Source organism: Pseudorca crassidens, chromosome 10 (assembly GCF_039906515.1).
Source record: "Pseudorca crassidens isolate mPseCra1 chromosome 10, mPseCra1.hap1, whole genome shotgun sequence".
In the NCBI taxonomy this organism is placed as follows: Eukaryota; Metazoa; Chordata; class Mammalia; order Artiodactyla; family Delphinidae; genus Pseudorca; species Pseudorca crassidens.
In genome coordinates, this window is record NC_090305.1 from 19507300 (window position 1) to 19528411 (window position 21112).

The following is a 21112-nucleotide window of genomic DNA, read 5'->3' on the forward strand; positions in this document are numbered from 1 at the left end:
ACTCCCCTCCCTGCATCAGGAGGGAAGGACAAAGGTTAATTCCCAGAGACAACTTCAGGCCCAATCAGCCTGGAATCTAAATAACAAATTTTACTAATTAGCTTTTATCTCCGCCCTTGAAAGCCTACAGCTGCTTTCCTCTGTCCTGTCATTTCTCCAGAGATTTATTGTTCTTTGTTGAAATGCTCTGTCAGCTGAAGTTTTAAGCCACCTCTTCGAGTTACTCATTTCTCCCTGAGTGTGTCCCATGTTTACATGAGATATACATGTTAATAAACTTCTGTTCGTCTTTCTCTTGTGAATCTTTCATTGCAGTGGTCTCAGGCAAGAACTCAGAAAGGTAGAGGGAAAATTATTTTTCCTCTTCTACATGTATAAATGGTGCTCCCTTGACTAGTGTGTGAATCTCTTGGGCAGGGAACCTGCCTGTGAAATTTGGTACCCTAGCACCTTCCTACAGGATGGCCTGTAACAGGGAAGAACATTTTACATTCTATTACAAGTTAATCACTAAAGGGATGTTGCCTATAAGCTTAAACTACACATAACGGCCCATCTCTGGGAACCCTGCTTCCCAGGTAATGAGCATTAAGCTAAAATACCTTTGTTTAGCTCACAGGAAACATCCTGACCAGGCCCACCTGTGAATGACTGCAAGGAGGAAGAAATTAACATATCCCCTACAGAGGCCGACCCGAACCAGGAAATGTTTGACTTTACTCCCTCCTCTTTTAGTATAAAAGAAACCTGCATTCTAACTCAGGCAAGATGGTTCTTTGGGGCATGTTCTTCTCCATTTGCTGGCTTTCCGAATAAAGTCGTTATTCCTAGTCTCTTGATTATTGGCCTGTTGTGCAGTGAGCAGTACAAGCTTAGACTTGGTAACAGGCCTGTTGTATGATTCGCGCTCATTAAATGTTTGCTGAACTAAATTGAGAATTTACCTGGTTTGCAGGTGTGGTTGCCTAAGAAAGGAGGAGCCTCCAGCTTTCTCAAATGCACCAGCTTCACTCCTCTACGTGTGCCACTGTTATCCATTATGTACTTTTTTCAAAGGTTGGGTTTTTGGATACAGAAATGTATGAGGAAGACATTTCTGAAACCCTACCTTTCAGATATAATCACTGTTAATTATTTAAACAGCATATCTTATATTTTCATCCACTGTTCATTTATATTCTAAGAAATTTCACGTGGCCTCATTGAATCCAAATTGTAGCAGTAGGCCTTGAACAAAGGTAAGGTTTTCTCTGGAAGAAAGAATACACATCTCCCTTTGTCATTCCATTTATTGCATGCCTTTCTCTTAACCTGCTTTTGATTTTTAAAATTACTTTGTTACCAGGAGAAACGATCCACTTACCTCTTGTTGACCTGAAACAAACAGACTCCCAGATATTTCTCCAGCAGAGACGGGTTTATTTGGTATCGGCAGAGAATTGCAACACAGTGCCTGCATCCATAGCGAGCCGCTTGCAAGCCCCTGCCCAGCAAGGGAAGAAGAACACTTTTATCGGGAGGAAAGGGAAGTTGGGAGGCTTATAGTGAAAAACTTCATGACTTTTCATTGGCTGAGTCCTTACCAGGGAAGAGAAGTCTTCCTTCTTCCTGTTGGGCTTTACTATCATCACAGGGTATGAGAGCTCCCCCTTCTGGTCGCCCGACTCTATTTACTTGAAGTTTCTGTTCATTTTTTATACTCTCAATTTGTGGGTTTGTTCAATGCTTGGCCTAGGCGTCTGCTTAGAAGCAAGTGTATTTTCATCTTCCTACTATTTCTAACAGGAAATTTTCACCTGTTACAGCTGCTTTATCTCTGATTTAGCTTGCAACAAATTTAAAAAGCAAATTAGTGTGGTTTTCATTTATCAAGTGTGGGAAAGCTGTCTGGAAAAAGAACAGGTCCTGCATGGTCTGAGTGTTGAAAGCCTACAGGGATATTCTATCTGTGCGCTATTTATAGATGAGTGGAAATGGATTTGGAAATTGGTGGTCTGTAAATTTACCTATAATCCATCCATTTTATCAGCAAACCAGGAAGGAGTCGCCACCATTTAGACCACAGGCAACACCACTGTTCCGGTGGTTTAGTGGACAAGGATGTGTTTGCAGATGTTCTGTCAGATTATATAAGGCTATGTGCTTTTTCCTGTTGTGCTAAGACTCAGCACTGAAACTCTGGGCTCATCTTCAGGAGAAGAGTAGTAACTCTCACCATGTAGGCTTCAAATAAAGGAAGAGAGGTAGTAACTCTCACCATGTAGGCTTCAAATAAAGGAAGCTTGGCTGTTTGCTAAGCTCATCTCAAAAAGGGAGGCTCTATGGACCACTTAGTAGGAGAAATGATGGTTTTGCCTTTTTAAAAAACTTGTTCCCGACTAATGGAAACGCTTCTAGTGTTTCGCAATTAATCATGAATCTGTATGTTTCCCCTCACAATCTTTTGACTTTTTATTTTTAAATACAGTTGTCCCTCAGTATCCGTGGGAGATTGGTTCCAGTACCCCCAGGGATCCCAAAATCCACTCATGCTCAAGTCCCTGATGTAAAATAGCACTGTACAGTCGGGCCTTCGGATCCGCGGTTCTGCATCTGCGGATACAGAGGGCACAGTGTAATTATAAGTTCACAGGAAGTGGCAAAAGTAATAGATTCCTGTGTACCCTTCACCTAGCTTCCCCCAGAGCTTGACATCTTACGTCAACTAACACAATATCAAAATCAGGAAATACATACCGTTCATACGATCCTTATACCAATTTCACCAGTTTTTCCACGCAAGAGTCACACGGATGATGGAAACTAGATTAGGGGATGTAGTTTAAGCACACACACACCTTAATCTAATTTGCACCTCCCCCAACTGCAGGCATTTTCCAGCAGAGAGCAGACTACCCATTAATGTCGGAGAAACCAGGGGAATGCCCTCTTTGGCAGCCGAATCTAAGCGGGGGAGAGAAGACAGGCAGCACTGAGCACTCTCAGTGCCTCCCCAAATCCTGTCCCCCACGGGGAGGAGGGAGCCGGGGGTGCTACTCTAGGCTCCAGCAAATCTTTTCTGTAAGCGTTCAGATAGTAGATATTTTAGGCTTGAGACAGTCTGTGTTGAAAATACTCACCTCTATTGTTGTAGCACAAAGGAATGAATGAGTGTGCCTGTGTTCCAGTAAGACTTTATTTGTGGACACTGACATCTGAATTCCGTGTGAGTTTCACGTGTCACAGAATATGATATTTGTTTCAACCACTTGAAAATGTAAAAACCATTCTTACCTCACCAGCTGCACAAAAACAGGTCGTGGGCCAGCCTGCTGCCTCCTACTCCAGGGAAATCCCTCCACACAGAAGCAGAAAGAATAAGTATTCCCATCCTCCTCAACAACAAGGAGGCATTACAGAGACTACAGACACCTTTGTTCAGATCAGCATATATGTTTAATAGTGTTATATTGGAAATGACACATTGTCAATACATGGGAAAAAGATAACATTAAATAAAACCAAGACTTCAGCCAAAGCAGCTAAGAATCTTGTCAGCCTGTGAGCCCTGCCAATGCCCTCTCCCACATTCTCGGGCCCCGCTTTTCTCATCTATCCTGAGCTGCCAGGGAGCTTCATCTTCCCAAGGCCCTTAATGCAAAGTGCACAAGAGAAGAATGTTGGCTGCCATTCCACCTCACGCTCTGCTCCTCCGATAACAAGAGAGGACCCACTTACTGATCACTGGTGTGGTCTTTATTTCTGCTGCACCATAGATTCAAGATCTATCTGTGGTGGAAAGATCAGACCAGCGGGGCTGGAGACAGAAAAGGAGGAGTGACCTGGAGGGGTGGCCCTGGGGGTGATCCAACAGAAGAGATGAGGCAGGCTTCTCTCCCTTTGTCTTTCTTGGTCCTAGGAACAGAACTTCCAAGTGGTCCAAAAGGTCCACCAGAATTTGCCCTCCAACAGTTGGAGGTGGGAGTTCTTTGTGTAGGGGTGGAGGGTGGGAAGCATGGACTTTGCAGCTTACAAAATTTGCATTTGATTCCTAGATCCACCACTAATTGGCTGTGACCTTGAGCAAGTTACTTAAACTCTCTGGGCCTTCATTATGTGCAACATGAGAGGAATATCTACTTTTCCAGGATGACCGTAAGGATCAATGGAGTATGTAAAATACGTGTATTATGTACACAGCACTTCACAGATGATCCCTCCCTTCTCCATCACTGTGCTCTACTGACCTCATATTTAGGCTGCCATCCTCTGTGCCAGAAATTTCCAGTTGTGCACAAAAATAATGTAACCCTGGCCACCGGGTAGGGCAGATTTTAAGTGTATGAAGCTAAATGTTCATGTAAAAAGCATCACACTTTCCTTCTAACACCATCGATAGTATTGAGCTGGCTGGATATACAGAAAGTGTAGACATAAGCAGAGAAATTATTTAAAAAATAAAATCACACTCCTGTGCTTTTTACTTTTTTTTTTTGGCCACTCCTTATAAAGCAGAATAATTAAAAATAAGACGGTCTCATGAGGATGAATATTAGCAGCAGGAACAAAAGCACCGGAAAGCTTAATTTTTTGCAAGGCCCATGGGAACTGTTTTCTCTATTGTCCTGTCCTGATGATTTCAACCTGACAGTTTAATCACGTTGCTTCTCCACTTAGTCATAGCAAAGCAATCCTAGTTTTCCCTTCGTGTGACAGAGGCTTGTGCAACAGAATATTGCTTAGGTGTGGTCACGCTTGTCTGTGACGGGCCCCACCTCTCATTCTAATCTCTCCACAAAGAACGCCAAGGGCACCACCCAGGCCCCCAGCCTCAGGACTATGGGCGGATGGGGAACAATCATCAGCTAACCAACTTGTCAGGCTACAATTAACTCCAAGTCCTTGCTCTGGGGTGCTGCTCTGGGGTTGGGGATGCTTTAATGTTTTTTTCATATATTTAAAATAAGATATTTAGTAGAAAATGGTTTAATATATTTTTAAACATATGAAGTGGATATCTGTGTCAAGTTATTAGGGAAAGTACCTGTAGGGGCCGAGTATCATAAGCACACCATCCTCATTAAGACTGATTGTATTTCAGAGTTTGGGAATACAGTCGGCCCTCCCCCACCCTCCCACATCTGCATCCATGGGGCCCACATCCCTACGGGTCCTGCATCCGTGGACACGGAGGCCCGACTGTATATATTACCAAGTTGCTGAGTCTTTATTCCTACTGATAGAGGTCCAAATGCATGGCCTATAGCACATACTCCATAAATGTCTAAGGAATTAATAATCAGTTTTCTTGTGTTTCATGTAAACTGGGACTGAGAGAGGCCTCAGTGTGGCTTGTTTTTCTCAGAGAAAGAAAAGGTGAAACATGCTAAAATGCTACCTTCAACCTTCAACCTACAAGTCAGCAAACCCCACCTCCCTCTCTGTTGCCTCCAGTCCTCAGAATACAATTCTTATTTAGCTCTCGAACTTCCAAGAGCTGCTCTGTAGAGAGAGCACAGAAATGGCGGTTGGCATAGCGAAAGAGTGAAAACAGGAGAGCTGGGCTCTGTATGGGTGTCTCTTCAGCACAGAAAACTTGCTGGACAGAGGACAACCCATTCCTCAGATAAAGCATCTTTTATATATATATATATAAATATATATATAGACACACAGCCCTCAGACTCCAAGGGTCCTACGACAGAAACCACACTTGGAAAGTCGTCTTTAAAGGCAATCACAGCTCCTAAGAGAAATTGGCCCTCTTTACATCATGTTGAACTCATCTTCTGCAAGGGTCTGCAGATAGAAACAGGTTAATCTTTCTCTTAACATAGGAACATCACACTGTGCCAGCTACAAAAACACAAAACTCTTTTAAGTATCTACCTTAGCCTCTTACCCAACCTTTAGTCCCATTAACAAGCATCTCAGTTAAAAGAGCAATGTTTTTGTTTTGGTTTGTGTCTCAAAAACCCCAGAAGACAGGTCTTTTAAAATATGGGGACACACCTCCAGCCCAGTGTGAAAGGATGGGAACACGCTATTCTAACAAGAGTTAGTTTTGTTTTGAACTCCCATTGACTGTCCTGGATTAAAGGATTCCTGCGAGCGTCCTTCCATTTCACAACCGCTCCATTATCTGTCCTTTGAGCAATAGCTGAAGGAAGCTCCGTTTCTGACGGATCCGTTCATGGAAACCTTTGGATTCCCTCGCTCCATCCTGTCTCGGCTGAAGATCGTGTCCTGATCACTGTCAAACTCAGACTCAGACACCATCAAGCTGGAGTTGTGTTCTGTGCTTCGGTGCTTAATACCTAGGGAGAAGCAGACAGATGCATCTTGGGGGGAAGGGCATTTTCCCTCTCAGCTGCCCATCATTCTGGTCCCATGCACGGAGTCACGCGCTCTGCACATGCAAAACGATCACTCACAACGCAGCAGGCGGTTGGGGTTTCCTAGTGAGTATTAACAGGGGCTTTGGAGTCACTGCTGAGCTTGAGCCCAAGCTTTGTCACTCACCAGCTGTGTGGCCCTGGGCAAGGTACCTAACCTCTCTGGGCTTTCAGTCTCCTCATCTATTAAATTAGGAGCTAACAAAGCATCTATTCCACGGGTTTATGGTGAAGGTTAAGTGAACTCGTGCGTGTAAAACTCCTGCTGGCATTTACCACTTAGTAAGCACTCAATAAATGAAAACCATTATGATTTTACCACTTGTTCCCATCAAGTATTTTTAGTAGAATATTTGATTGCTGGGAGTTAAAATAAGAGAAGGGACAGGTATGTGACCCCTGCTCTCAAAGAATTTATAGTGTCTAGCTAAGGATGTAAGACAAAGACGAGATGAGGGTTCATGACAGGCAAGAAAGTTTTAAAGATAAATTTTACATGAATCAAGAAGAGACAAGTGCACACTTAGAAGCTTCAGGGATCGTTCACACAGGATGGGATTTGAAGAGAGTGAAGGGTTCGGACAGGAGGACAGTGGAGGAGCATGGAGTATGCGGAGGCATCCAGAAATATTTGCAGAAAGCAGTCTGGAGCAAATGATTCATGTAGGAAATGCAAAAAAAAAGAAAAACAAAAAGAGGCTGGGATCTCATAGAAAAGCACATGAATCCAAGGGAAGCCGTGAAGCTTGGATTTTGTCCACTAGCAAAGGAGTGACACTATTAAAATGTTGTTTTAAGATATTACTAAAACCCAGTGGTAGGACAGAAGGAAGAGAGAGGAATAGCTGGAGAGCCAGCCACACACACGGAGCAGCGCAGCATGGAGGAAGGGAGCCCAGGCTCTAGAGCAGACGGCCTGTCCCGCCTGCCTTTGGCGCCTACTAGCTCTGTTACTTGGGCAAGTTGCTAAACTCTTCTGTGCCTCAGTTTCCCTTTCTGTAAAATGGGGATAATCATAGAGCTGTTGGCAGTATTGGAATTCAGTGGTAAAGTGCATAGAATTGTACCTCCTACATATTAAACATTAAGTACCTGCTAACTATTACTGTTGTTACTATTAGTCCACAGGTGAGATCACAAGGGTCTGAACTAGGGGTGGTGGTGAGAACGATGAGGAAAGAGGGCAAGAGATTAGGCAAGATGGAGCGGCTGGAATGGGGACAAGGCATCCTGGACCAAGCACCAGTGTCTGAGCTTTAGAGCCTGGTAATGAGGAACACAGCGGGGCTGTGAGTAGAAACAGGACTGCCAGAAGGGGGAGTGTATTTTAGAAGGCAGGTGGGTGAGACAATGCACCCAAAAGCACTTTGAGCTCTCAGGTACAAAGTCTCTTTATAACACCTCTGATATTAGTTATGTAATACAGATGGTGAACACTTGATAAATGCACGCTATCATGTGGATTTCCTGAGAAGCTTCCCCTGCCAAAGGCCCGAACCACGTTCTCCATACACGCTCAGTCATTCTGGCCTCTATGTTCCTACAGGGCCTCATCCGGCTTCTGTAGGGCTCTGACTCTGGTGTAATTATCCTCCCCTGGGCTCTGAGCGCCCCAAGGCAGGCACTATGCTTCATTCTCCTCCCCATCTCCAGGGCCTAACTCAGGGTCTGTGCAGATACATGACATTTACATGGGTAAATGTACATGGGTAAAAATACATGACAGATACATGGGTAGATACATGACATTTGCCGTGGACAACGTTCTGCATCTCACAACTTCGAAAGTGATTACAGCCCTCTGTAAGAATCAATTTAGTCATCAATCCAGAATTATGATAAGTCCATAGAATCAGTGCTAAGCAGCCTCAGGGGGCCAGAGAAGGTTCTTTTAGTCTCCAAGAGTTAATAAGTGAGAATCAGAGAGTTAACTGAGGTGGTCAAGAGGTAGTTCTCAGCATGGGGATCAATTCATGCTGTGAACAAAGTCAATTGTTTGTAAAAGCTTTTGTGTCCATCTATACACATGGCTGATTAGCTAATGCAGACGCTGAAAAATGTTTGGTTTTGAAGTCCAAATGTTATTTTGCGGCATTTTGTGTGTGGCAGACCTAAAAGGAACAGCATTCAGAGATGAGCCAGGGTGAAACAGCATCACAGGCCCCACCCTCCAACCATGAGTAGAGAAAAGCCAGGCACTGGGGACACCTGTTTGAAAAGCAGTCTTATTCCTGGGGTCATTTGTTTCGACCAATAATAGGCATGTCCTATCCCTCACCCATTCATGCCTCAAAGCACTTTGCCAAGATTTCATTACGTGTATAATACAACTATCGCCTCCCAGGTAGCATATCCCCGGGATTGAAGTAGGTTGATTTTCTTCACAGAATCCCAGTCTCACTCTTCCTCCCCAGTTAAAGCGCCCACTCCAGCCTGCTGTTCTCTCTTCACCTACAGTGACACTCAGACACCTGGATCAAATAATGGAAAGGCACCAGGAAATCATCTTGGAGGCTGCCTTACCATATTTGGGCCTCAGCTCCATTCTTTCCTGGTCATCCATGTTATCCAGGATTGTGTACTTTGTTTTTTTCCTTATTTTAGTCCTTTTTCGTCTGAAAAGAACAAAGAAAAGTTCAACCCAGATTCTCAGAAAGGGTAACTAGGATCCAGGATTTCAAACACGTGGAGGACGCCAAAGGAAATGTTTTGCCTTTAGAATTGATTACATTCTGTTAATTGGCATCTTTTATTAAGGATATACACAGCCGGATCTGAGTTTGGTGAGTCTGAGGTACCTCACGCATCTTGAAGAAACACAGGTCAGAGTAAGAAGGGTCACACTGCTACCACCCTCCTAACTGCAGGCTCTCACCCAGTCCTCAGGCTGAGGTGCCAGGGAACCTTCCAGAAACTCTCAATACCTGTGTGTTGGCCTAGCAAGCTTTTCTCCATGAGTCATTCCTTCCTCATAAAAACCTGGATTAGCAAGTTTTCCCCTCAACCTATACTATCCTGAGATGTCCAGAGATGCAGGAATGAAAAGATGATGTAACTGGCAGTCAGAAAAAAAACCCAACAGAAATTATAATAAATTCCCCCAAGGGAATAAGCAATAACTCATCAACACATAAAAACAACTGGGCTATCCTATGTACCTCATCCTATGCTTCAGGGGATAATTTGAAAATACACATCAACACTATGGTTAAGATATGTAGAGAACAAACAAAGGCAGTTTTCTGATAGCTTGGTGATTAACAGCATGGGCCTCTCACCCTGGGTTTACTATGGGGTGACTTTGAGATCATTTTTTGTTACCTCTGTGATTCCATGTTCCCACCTGTAAAATGGGAGTAAGAATAGTCCCTTTCTCATATGGTTGATAGGAGGTCTAAATAAGATAATACACAGAAAGCACGTAGAACCATTCATCACAATGGCAAATACTTAATAAATGCTCACAGTCAATCACTCTCATCGTCATCATGCTCATCTACTTGATACAAATGTCACAAAGCTGCAGAATTTTTAAAGCCAAGCACAGCAGGGTGACCATCATCCCAGAGGGTTCTGGGAAAACTTAATGGGATGGAGGCCTCTAAGTGCCTGTGCTCTCTTTCACCAGTCCTACCTTTGGGAAAATAACCACAAATAAAACTAAAAAAATTGATAAGTGATCTCTGAAAAATAACTATTATTTTGGTATAACCATTATTTCTTTTTATCACGTCTTCTTTGGAAAGCATTTATAGAGTTCCATATAGGAAAGTGGACCCAATGCTGTCTTCTAAGGACTTGAGTAATCACTGTTCCTCCAAATCTCCTTATAGAGGGTCAAGCATGGGGTTATGGAAGGTTCGGACAATTAGGCATCTCTGGGGCTTCTCCGCGGTCAGCTCCATGGGAAAAAAGAAGGAGGAGAGATCTAAAGCAAAGCCTCTCTTTGGTGATAGTATTCAGTTCGCTTAAAGTTTTACATTTATGAAATAGAATTCAGGTAGATTAGATTGTTGCTTCCCATACGTAAAATAATATAAATCTAGCGTTTAGATCAGTCTACTTCTACAACTCCTTTCTCTACCGAGGGTGGATTAGTCAGGCCACTTAGGTACTGTTCTAGTGAACATAATGCGAGACTGATAGAAAAGAGCATTAGATTTGATACAGAATCACTGAATCTTCTAGAAAATATGAGAGCTGCAATGAACAAAAGCTGTCTCTAGTATTATTCTATTTAACTAGGCACATAAGCTTCGTGGGGGAGAATGCATTATAAAGTACTTTTAAAGTCAAGTTTCTCTTCATAAAAAGAGTGACTCAAACAGTTCAGCAGCTTCACAAACCCGAGCAAAAGCCGCTAGAACTGTCATATCACCTTCAATGTTGCATCTTTATTTCCAAGACATAAGTAAGCGTGCCAGGTACCTCTTGCAGCAGCAGATAGAAAGCCAAGTTAAACCCCCTGTTAGCACGACAAGAGTTAGAGCCAATGTTGTCACATAGAACACACTCCACTCTGAAAAACAAGAAAACCAGAGTGGACATGTTACATACCATTTGCAAAACAGCTTTATTTCAATGACTCACAATGAATATTTCTGAGTCCATACAAGCAAAGCCATCTGTGGTGCTGCTACCGCCTCGCCAGGCTGGTCGAGAGCCTAAGCAAGGTGAAGTACAAATAAATCAAGAACAACTTAAAACCACCCGACTTTCATCCAACTGGTTCAGGGACCTCATGGAGCACATATTTCACACCGAGCTGAGAACAGAATAATCTGAAAAAAAAAAATTCATCAGTTAAAAAGTAAGGCCTCTTAAACACCCATGAAAGTCACATCAAAATATTCATTCCATGGGCTTCCCTGGTGGCGCAGTGGTTGAGAGTCCGCCTGCTGATGCAGGGGACATGGGTTCGTGCCCCGGTCCGGGAAGATCCCACATGCCGCAGAGCGGCTAGGCCCGTGAGCCATGGCCGCTGAGCCTGTGCGTCCGGAGCCTGTGCTCCGCAACGGGAGAGGCCACAGCAGTGAGAGGCCCGCGTACCGCAAAACAAACAAACAAAAAAATATATATTCATTCCAGAATCACAGAACCTCAAAACTAGTTCTGGCCTGGTTTGAATAAAGCAAATAAAGTATTTGTATGGTCGCCTATGACATGAAGATGCTTTTCACAGAGCCAGACAGCCACTCAGAAGCTACCTGATCTTCACTTCCCCCACATCCTTGTGGAAATCCAGGGTAAAAAGTTCTGCACCAGCAACTCAGGAAGAGAGAAACCAATGGAGCAAAAACAGAAGGTTTACCTCTATTAAATGTTATATGTGCTCCTTGGAAAAACAATCCAAGGGCTGGCTATTTTCAAATGTTTATGTAGTAGAGTGGGAACACAATCTGGCAGTCAGCTCATCCTAATTTTTCGGCCAATTATGTCCATCTACATCCCCAAGAAAACAAAATTACTCTTAGGAATAGACTGGCATTGAAATACAGTTCCCTCCTCAGAAGAGACTTAAGGGCACCAGCTTGGCCAGCTGAGGCGGTGGTTCCAATTTCTGGTGCCTGCTTGGGCAGACAGCCTGGAAGAATGGGCCAATTTTCTTGTTCATCTGATTCCAGCCAGGTCCACACCAGGGACCACTTCACCAGAAGGTCACACTCAGCTCAAGACAAGGCAGGTGCAATGTGGAAATGGGGACCCTGTAGCCCAAAGCAGCCTTCTCAGCAATGCCAGCGATGGTTAGCCAACTGCTCTGCCAAGGTGAATCTCCTCATCGGGAAGTTTTACGAAAAGCCTTAAACATACCCCCAAGGTGAACTGTGGGAGGATCTTAACCCATCACCACGTGAGCTCGTTCGCTTGGCTTCGGGTGAGAAAAGCGTTGAGTTTACAGCTGCAAAGCTAGGCAGATCTTTCTGACAGTTCAGAATGATTTGTCTGAAGGCTCCTCACCCAAAGCCACCACACCAGGACTCACCACAGTTGCTTTCCCCATCCTGAATATAACGCTGGATCAGGTTCTCCATCCACAACTGAGAGCAAATGCAGCGCTTTGTGATGGGGTCACAGTGACCATGGCCAGAACACTTCAGGAGGCACCCTGCAAGGAGGCGAGTGGGGCAGAGGTCACCATGGAGAAAAGGGGCTCCCTGGCTTCAGCTGTGTCTTTTCATAGCATAGACCCTGAACAGAGGCATCTCGTTGAATCAAGAGACTCTTACGCTATGAACAGGGGTCCCGGGGAAAGTCTCTTGAATCGACAATCTCATCTGGAAGCAAATGGCAGAAATATGCCAACACCTGAACTGTGAAACAAAAGCCTTAATCATGTAGCAGAAACGTAGCACCCTTTGGCTTAAGAAAGAGAAATTCTAAGAATTTATCCAGTGAAAACGACTGGGGATGTGCACAAAAACTTATCTACATTGCAGCATTATTTAAAATCAACCTGACGGTCTGTGAGTAGAGGATCGGTTGTATAAGTTGTGGAACATATCTAGGATGGAGTACTGTGAGGTCATGAATATGTTATTGAGGGATGAATTTTAAAAGATTTGAGAAAATGGTCATAATATGATTTGAAGTTAAATACCAGATTTAAAAAGTATATATCAAATTATCCTGATTGTATTAACGTGTTTCTAGAGATGGGGGAACTGGAAGGAAAAGCATCAAAATATTAACAAAAGTTATCTTCGGATGGTGGGAATTCTAGACTCTAGAATCTAAAGGATTATTCTAATTTTTTTTGTCTTGTTGGATATTCCAAATTTCCTACAATAAATAATACTACTTTTGTAGCTAGAAAAAAAGGAGTTCTTAAAAAAATTAATTTACTCCATATTACAAAGAAAGTCAATTGTGGATAGGTATACATCTGAAACAAATTAAATTTTACTCCCCAAATGGTATCACAGTCCCCAGTGTTTATTGAAATGACCTGGGATAAAGACCACATTTCCCTCCACACATATGAATGAGTTTGGTGCCAGGAAGAGGCGTCAGGCAAGCCACTAAGAAAAGAGGTACCACTGGAAGGCACTTAAAAGCTATCTTAGGGCTTCCCTGGTGGCGCAGTGGTTGAGAATCTGCCTGCCGATGCAGGGGACACGGGTTCGTGCCCCAGTCTGGGAAGATCCCACATGCCGCGGAGCGGCTGGGCCCGTGAGCCATGGCCGCTGAGCCTGCGCGTCCGGAGCCTGTGCTCCGCAACGGGAGAGGCCACAGCAGTGAGAGGCCCACGTACCGCCAAAAAAAAAAAAAAAAGCTATCTTAGATTTCCAAGAGTCTACATAACACCATGTTCACAACCTAAGGCACGATGTCCCAGGTCAATAAATTATATAAACATGGCTTTTCCAACCATAACACGTATCTGTCTTTTAATACTGTTCTGACCATCTAAGTATGAAATCTCTGACCATGACCAGTATGAAAGAGTATGGTTTTAAAAACAGACCATAACTGTTGTTTGTCTCCAGTTTCCCTCAAAGACAAAGCATGGTTGGCAAATGTATGTTGCAGGAAACCAGGTGGAGACATAAATGCAAAACAAATCTCTGGATGCTAAAGCAAAGATGTCCACATGTCCTCTTTCTGTGCCAGTAAAACATAGCCACGATCAGCAAATCTGATTCTTTTAGAATATTCCCGTAGGGGTTGACATGGAGAAATTGGACAGATAATGAAATATTGAACTTCATTCCTACTTAAGTCAAAAAAGACTATGAAGGCTTTCCTGGTGGTGCAGTGGTTGAGAGTCCGCCTACCGATGCAGGGGACACGGGTTCATGCCCCGGTCCGGGAAGATCCCACATGCCGCAGAGCGGCTGGGGTCGTGAGCCATGGCCGCTGAGCCTGCGTGTCCGGAGCCTGTGCTCCGCAGCGGGAGAGGCCACAACAGTGAGAGGCCCGCGTACCGCCAAAACAAAAAAACAAAAAAAAAAACAGACTATGAGACCTGGCTACTGTCCCACCATATAGGAACCAAATCATATTTCACCTTCTCTGAAAAATCTTTTCCTTTAACCTGGGTAATTATGTTTCTATAAGACTCCCATTGCATTTAATTGGATGGGATGTCTAGTCCAGTGGAATCCAATTCTGAATATACAACAATTAGGTATTTACATTACTTGAACTTTAAAACTAAAAATAAAAAAGAATATTTCTGATGGGGACATACCTGCTGTGTCAATCCTCAAGACTTTGAAAAGCAAGAAATCAGCCTTTTCCTTTGAGAGCCGCCTGTGCAGATTTCGGGCCACTTCCGCAGCTTTGAGGACCTTGAAAGGTGGCCCAGTCTGTACATAAAACACAATCACGGTGCTGCAGAGGAGACAGAGAGAGAGGTCAGCCACACGGTTATGCAGTGACCAATGTGACACATCCACTCCAGCCATCTGACCTGTGGGGCTGAGAAGACAGACGGCCACAGCTCTGCCTCTTGGCAAGGACATAGGGGTGTATTCTGAGGGTCAAGGGATTGATCGGTTTCTATTCACAAATAAAGGCTCTTTGGTCCCAGAGTTCAGCTGATGATAGATAGACCTTTGGATAAAAGGAGCAATGTATGTGTGTGTGCAAACAGACATAACCACACACAGAATAAGAACTTTCAGACACATCTTCATTTTTACCTTTTTGTTGAGATATAATACACTTACAATAAAAAGTCACCTTTTTTTTTTTTTTTTTTTTTTGGCGGTGCTGTGCAGCTTGCAGGATCTCAGTTCCCAGACCAGTGATTGAACCTGGGGCCAAGGCAGTGAAAACCCAGAATCCTAACCACTAGGCCACCAGGGAACTCCCAAAAGTCACCCTTCTGAAGTGTACAATTCAGTGGCCTTCGGTATACTCACAAAGTTGTGCAACCAACACCACCATCTAATTCCAGAACATGGGCTTCCCTGGTGGCGCAGTGGTTGAGAATCTGCCTGCTAATGCAGGGGACACGGGTTCGAGCCCTGGTCTGGGAGGATCCCACATGTCGCGGAGCAACTAGGCCCGTGAGCCACAACTACTGAGCCTGCGTGTCTGGAGCCTGTGCTCTGCAACAAGAGAGGCCGCGATAGTGAAGAGACCCGCGCACCGCGATGAAGAGTGGCCCCCACTTGCAGCAACTAGAGAAAGCCCTAGCACAGAAACGAAGACCCAACACAGCCAAAAATAAGTATAAAAATAAATAAATAATTCCAGAACATTTCCATCATCACAGAAACTCCACACCCACTAAGAGCCGCCCCCATGCCGCCCCTCAGCTCCTGCCAAACACTAATCTACTTTTCTGTCTCTGTAGGTTTAATTATTCTGGGCTTTTGATATAAATGGAATATGTATGAGGCATTTCACATCTGGCTTCTTTCATTTAGCATAATGTTTTCAAAGCTCATCCAAGTTGCAGCATATATCAGTATTTCCCCCTCCTTTGAATTGCCAAATATTATTCCATTGTATGAATATATCTCATTTTATTTATCCACTCATCAGTCGATGACATTTGGATTGTATCTACTTTTTGGCTATATGAATAACGCCACTGTGAATGTTCACGTGCCAGATTTCTTTTTTTTTTTTTTAACATCTTTATTGGAGTATACTTGCTTTACAATGGTGTGTTAGTTTCTGCTGTATCACAAAGTGAATCAGCTACACATATACATATATCCCCATATTTCCTCCCTCTTGAGTCTCCCACGTGCCAGATTTCGTATGGACATATGTTTATCATTTCTCTTGGGTATATACCCAGGAGCAGAATTACTGGGTTGTATGGTAGCTCTACATTTAGCACTTTGAGGAACTGACAAACTGTTTTCCCCAGTGGCTACACCATTTACATTCCCACCAGCTACGTATGAGTGTTCCAATTTTTCCATATACTTGCCAACATTTGTTATGGTCTGTCTTCTGGATTACAGCCATCCTGGTGGGTGTGGAGTGGTATCTCAATGTGATTTTGATTTGCATTTCCCTAATAGCTAGTGATGCTGAGCATCTTTTCACGTGCTTATTGGCATTTGTATATTTTCTTTGGAGAGATTTTATTCAAATCTGTATTAGTTTCCAAATGTTGCCATAAAAATGTACCACAAACTGGGTGGCTTAACACAACAGAAATTTATTCTCCCACAGTGTCAGAGGCTAGAATTCCAAAATCAAGGTGTTGGTAGGACCATCCTCTCGGAAGGCTCTTGGGGAGAATCTGCTCCATGCCCTTCTCTTAGCTTCTGCTGTTGCTGGCAATCCTTGGCGTTCTGTGGCTTGTAGACACATCACTCCAATCTCTACCTCCAGTATCACATGGCAGGTTCTCTGTGTGTCTGTCTCTGTGTCTCTTTTCTTATAAGGACACAGTCATGTTGGATTAAGGGTCCACTCTACTCCAGTATGACCTCATCTTAACTAATTCCTTTTCATTTATAATCCTTTTCATTTCTATAAGGTTGGTAGTGATATCCCTTTTCATTCCAGATTTCAGCAGTTTGAGTCTTCTCTCTTTTTCTTGGTCATTCTAGCTAAAGCTTTATCGATTTTGTTGATCTTTCAAAGAAACAACTTTTGGGGCTTCCCTGGTGGTGCAGTGGTTGAGAATCTGCCTGCCAGTGCAGGGGACACAGGTTCGAGCCCTGGTCTGGGAAGCTCCCACATGCCGCGGAGCAACTGGGCCCGTGAGCCACAACTACTGAGCCTGCGCATCTGGAACCTGTGCTCCGCAACGGGAGAGGCCCGTGCACCGCGATGAAGAGTGGCCCCCGCTTGCCGCAACTAGAGAAAGCCCTCGCACAGAAACGAAGACCCAACACAGCCAAAAATAAATAAATAAATTTATAAAAAAAAAAAAAAGAAACAACTTTTGGTTTTATTGATTTTCAGATGTGTTTGGTTCAGTGTTTGATATAAGAAAGGGAAATGTATGATCCATTTTGGAAAGAGTTCTGTAAAAAAATAACTAGTATTTTTAATTTATTATTTTTCTAAGTAAATTTCAGTTATCTGAAAAGCAAACCTAAACAGAACAGCTGACAATAACTGGCAGATGGATTCACTGCGAATAGTAGGTTTTTATTCCCATATTCTCTCTCTCTCTCTCTCTCTCTCCCCATCCCACTTCCCTGTTCATAAGTTGGATAAGAGTTTTTTAAAAACTCAATTAAAATTGTAAATCTTATAAGAAATGAAGGAAGAGGTTGAACCTTATAGACCCTCAGAAGACAGCAATGGTACCCATAATCCTCTCACACTGAGAGAAGTCTCAGCCCCTAAACACGGGGCAGGGATGAAGCCTGGCTGTGAGGCATCCCCCGTGCGTGCCCCAGACCATGCGCACACCCTCCGATGATACCAGAACTAAAACCCAGCTCCCTCTGACGTTCCCTATGCCTTCCTTCAGAACATTCTCGATCAACAAACATTTACCGAGACTTGTGGGAAGGACCTATAATGATGTTGTCCTTACTGCTTCCCTTTGAGGAAAAAAAAAAGAATATGAATGGGATAAACATGCGTGCAAAGACAGAGAACGAGAGGAAATGACGAGCTTCAGGCTGGATGGTGCGGATCTTACCTGAGATCCGAGAGGGCCTGAATCTTCTGAACCTTGATGTCTGAGTCCAGCACATTCAGCAGCACCGCCAGCTGCCTCACAAGGGTGTCCTTCTGCTGTTCCGTCAGCTGCCCAACGCCAACCTGCAGGATCAGCTCCACCAGGCCGCTCTTCTTCGGGTCTGGGGAAATGAGAAGACATAGGCTTTCCACCTGGAAACCCCAGGCTTGATAATAGGAGGAGCAAGGCCTGTGTAATAGTTAAAGAGCTTTAAATGACCCCTGTGTGATTTCTACGCTTAGGTTCTAGGGCTCAGGTCAATTCTTCCAAGTACCACGGGGGCCACTATCCGAGAGTACTTCTTCCTTCTTTTATATCAGCTTGCTGTCTATTCATTTTTCCCCAGATGATAAGGAGGTGTGACTAATCTGCCTCTGGGCTCACGTGAAATTCTGGGACCTCACACACCTCCTTGGGCCTGGTAAGAGAACTATGTCTCCGAGCACTGCGGGCCCGGCCCACTTTATGCCGGGGGTCGGTGTGGCCACCTTGCTGGAGCTGCCCTCTCCGCGCTCCCAGGAATGAAGGCCTCGTGTCCACCTCACATTAGGTCTTTGTCTTCTGGCAGGAAAACCAAAGTGACCAGGGAGTCCTGCTGCCAGACCCAATTCTCCCTAATGAGTTAGGAGGCTGGATCTGTTTGGGGATAGATAACCACAGGCAGAGGAAACCTCCAAGTGGGCCCAGCTTCCCACACCGGGTTCCACTGTCACCTGCAAGGAGCCCCAAAGGCTGACCTCTCCCCCCCGCCCCCGCTCACGGACCAGCCCCACAAACCCAGGCCCGGAAGCCTGTGAGCGCACCTGGCCGCACTTCCACGGTGGCAGTGTCCATGTCCGAGGCGCCCTGACTGTCAGTGACTCGCAGGTGGAAAGTGTAGACCCCCTCCACCAGGTTGGTGAGCTGCAGGGCCGTGCTGTGGTCAGAGCCATCCATGACATCCTGAGAAATAACCCAGTTCATGGGTGGTGGGTTAGTGAAGGTCCGGGCAATCCTCAGCGTCTCTCCCACTTTTAAAGCACCAGGAGGCACAATCCTCAGACAGGACTTTGTGAGCTGAGCTGCTTCCCAAGGGCTCTCTAGGAATTACCAAATTCCACCCTACAGAGGGGGAAACCACCGAAATTAGGGCAGAGACCTGGAGGGTGAAGCACTCTCTTTGAAGAGCTTTCTGGGTCTTATTTTTAAAGATAGTTTTACAATGCTCTCATCTCGGGTTTCCTCATGGTGTATCAGGTTCACCTTCTCAAATGACCCAAGAGCCTGAGTAGCAACATCTCTGCTCAGAGAATTGGAGAAGAATCTCCCAGACCCTCTCTCTGAACTTGCTAACAGAAGAGGGTGGTAACAAGGGCTCTGATCAGACAGCTGTTATAATTACACTTAGAGGCTAACCCACCATCTGGCTGAACAGTATTCATTCCAGAGTTACTTTAGAAATTAGAAAGCATTTTCAGTTCTTTCCCTGGGACCACTCCTTCAGTACATCTCCAAGAGTGAATTTGCATCTCTCAAGTCCTTAGCAACAGGAGGAATGAAGATGTACCTAAATTTACAGCCTAAGAGGCAGAGTGATCTAATGGGGAAAAAGGCCTGCCAGGAGCTAAAAACCTAGGTCTATCTGGTTTGACTAAGGATGAGTTAGTTGACCTTGGCCAAGTCTCTTTCCATCCCTGCATCTCATTCTCTGTACTTAGGAAATGGGAATAGCAATCCTCGATCTATTGACCTATCTGGTACAATGTTGAGGAAAAGGAAAGAATCCATTTGGACCAAAATAGGAACAATGGGGAAGCTAAGGAGCAGAATGAGTCCCATGAGAAGACATGGTTTCAAAGTCCCTCCAGGCTATGGTTTCTGACCCTACGCAAAGTCTGGGCAAGGAAAAAGTCAGAAGGGACTTCAGATTTGTTTAAACTGAACAGCAGCCTGCTGCCTCCAGCCCTCAGAAGAAACCTAGAAGCATAAACACCTTAGTGGGGACCATGGAAAGGGAGATGAGGTCATAACAGAGACATTGCTATGGAGTTAACTGTGTTCCCTCATCTGCTGAAGCCCTAATCCCCCAGTGTGGCTCTATTTGAGATAAGGTCTATTAAGAGGTAATTAAGGTTAAATGAGGTCATAGGTTGGGGTCCTGATCCCATAGGATTAGTGTCCTTATAAGAAGAAATACCCAAGAGCCCTCTCTCTCCCCCTCCCCTCCCCTCTCTCCTCTCTCTCTCCTGCCACCCCCAACCCCCGCCCCACCCCTGTGAGGACACAGCAAGAAGGCAGCTCTCTGAGAACCAGGAAGAGAGCTCTCATCTGGAACCAAACTGGCTAGCACCTTGATCTTGGACTTCGCAGCCTCCAGAACTGGAAGAACACAAATATCTGTTGTTCAAGTCACCCCGTCTATGCTATTTTGTTATGCAGCCCTAGCAAACTAATACAGACATAATGATTAGTGGTCCAGGGGCAATTCTCTTCAAGTACTCACTCCAGCTGCTGGACTCTGGCCGTCCCGGATCCACAGATAGGACACAATTCCTTGGTCATCAGTAGACCTTGAACCATCCAAAGTAATGGAGTTATTGGGAAGCACAAGAACATGTCTGCCACCAGCCTGGGCTCTGGGAGGACTATTATTTTCTAAGTCAAATATAGCAAAAATGAAAGCAAAGAAATTGATTTAAAACACTTGTGATAGAAGTGTATCACGAACTATCCACGACTATTCCATCTTGCAGACATGTAGATTTAAAATATCCAAAAAGCATCACTTCCTGCCCCAAATACCCATTAGATAACATACAGACTTTCTTAAAGTTCTTTTTGCACTTAGCTAGTTGTGATTTGGCAGCCTACATGCTGGACAGTTTTCTATTATCATTACAGTTTTTTCTCTTTTTAAAAAAGAGAAATCATGATCTTACTTATGTTTGGGGTCTGGAAAATGAAAATATTTTGGTTTAAAATATGCTATGGATTATTTTGTACTGGTCCGCACTATCTGGCCACAGAAATATTTTCGTTTCTAACAGTACCAAATCTTGCTTGTCTAAGTAAATTGAAGAGGGAGGATTCAGGGCAGTGGGGAGAATCTGGCACTGAGGAGGCTTAATTCCATTGTCCATACAGGGAA

The 21112-nt window shown here is 44.3% G+C and overlaps 3 protein-coding genes across 15 annotated transcripts in view; 1 reads left to right on the forward strand and 2 right to left on the reverse strand.

The window, feature by feature from the left end:
* ALDH5A1 (aldehyde dehydrogenase 5 family member A1) overlaps positions 1-1406 on the forward strand; it is a 31941-nt gene extending 30535 nt beyond the window's left edge. Inside the window, exon 12 of one of the 3 annotated variants that reach the window (XR_010946700.1) lies at positions 613-842. Coding sequence is in view for 2 of the 3 variants with exons in the window: in XM_067752130.1 (XP_067608231.1) it covers positions 956-1085 (130 nt within the window). In the remaining variant the exon portion in view is untranslated. Of the gene's footprint in view, positions 1-612; positions 843-955 lie in introns of those variants that run through there. The other 2 variants (XM_067752130.1, XM_067752132.1) reach the window with 2 other exon arrangements.
* GPLD1 (glycosylphosphatidylinositol specific phospholipase D1) overlaps positions 1-1525 on the reverse strand; it is an 85749-nt gene extending 84224 nt beyond the window's left edge. For all 6 annotated transcript variants that reach the window (XM_067752127.1, XM_067752122.1, XM_067752126.1 and 3 more), the window contains exon 1: positions 1364-1525. The gene's annotated coding sequence lies outside the window, so the exon portion shown is untranslated. The remainder of the gene's footprint in view (positions 1-1363) is intronic.
* A 2868-nt stretch (positions 1526-4393) lies between these two features.
* Positions 4394-21112, reverse strand: part of KIAA0319 (KIAA0319 ortholog) — a 74596-nt gene continuing 57877 nt past the window's right edge. For all 6 annotated transcript variants that reach the window (XM_067752117.1, XM_067752116.1, XM_067752119.1 and 3 more), the window contains 8 exons: positions 20468-20619; positions 18789-18927; positions 17947-18106; positions 14566-14708; positions 12358-12480; positions 10803-10893; positions 8898-8989; positions 4394-6296 (listed from right to left, as the gene is read on the reverse strand). In XM_067752117.1, coding sequence (XP_067608218.1) covers positions 6118-6296; positions 8898-8989; positions 10803-10893; positions 12358-12480; positions 14566-14708; positions 17947-18106; positions 18789-18927; positions 20468-20619 — 1079 coding nt within the window. In that variant the 3' untranslated portion in view covers positions 4394-6117. The remainder of the gene's footprint in view (positions 6297-8897; positions 8990-10802; positions 10894-12357; positions 12481-14565; positions 14709-17946; positions 18107-18788; positions 18928-20467; positions 20620-21112) is intronic.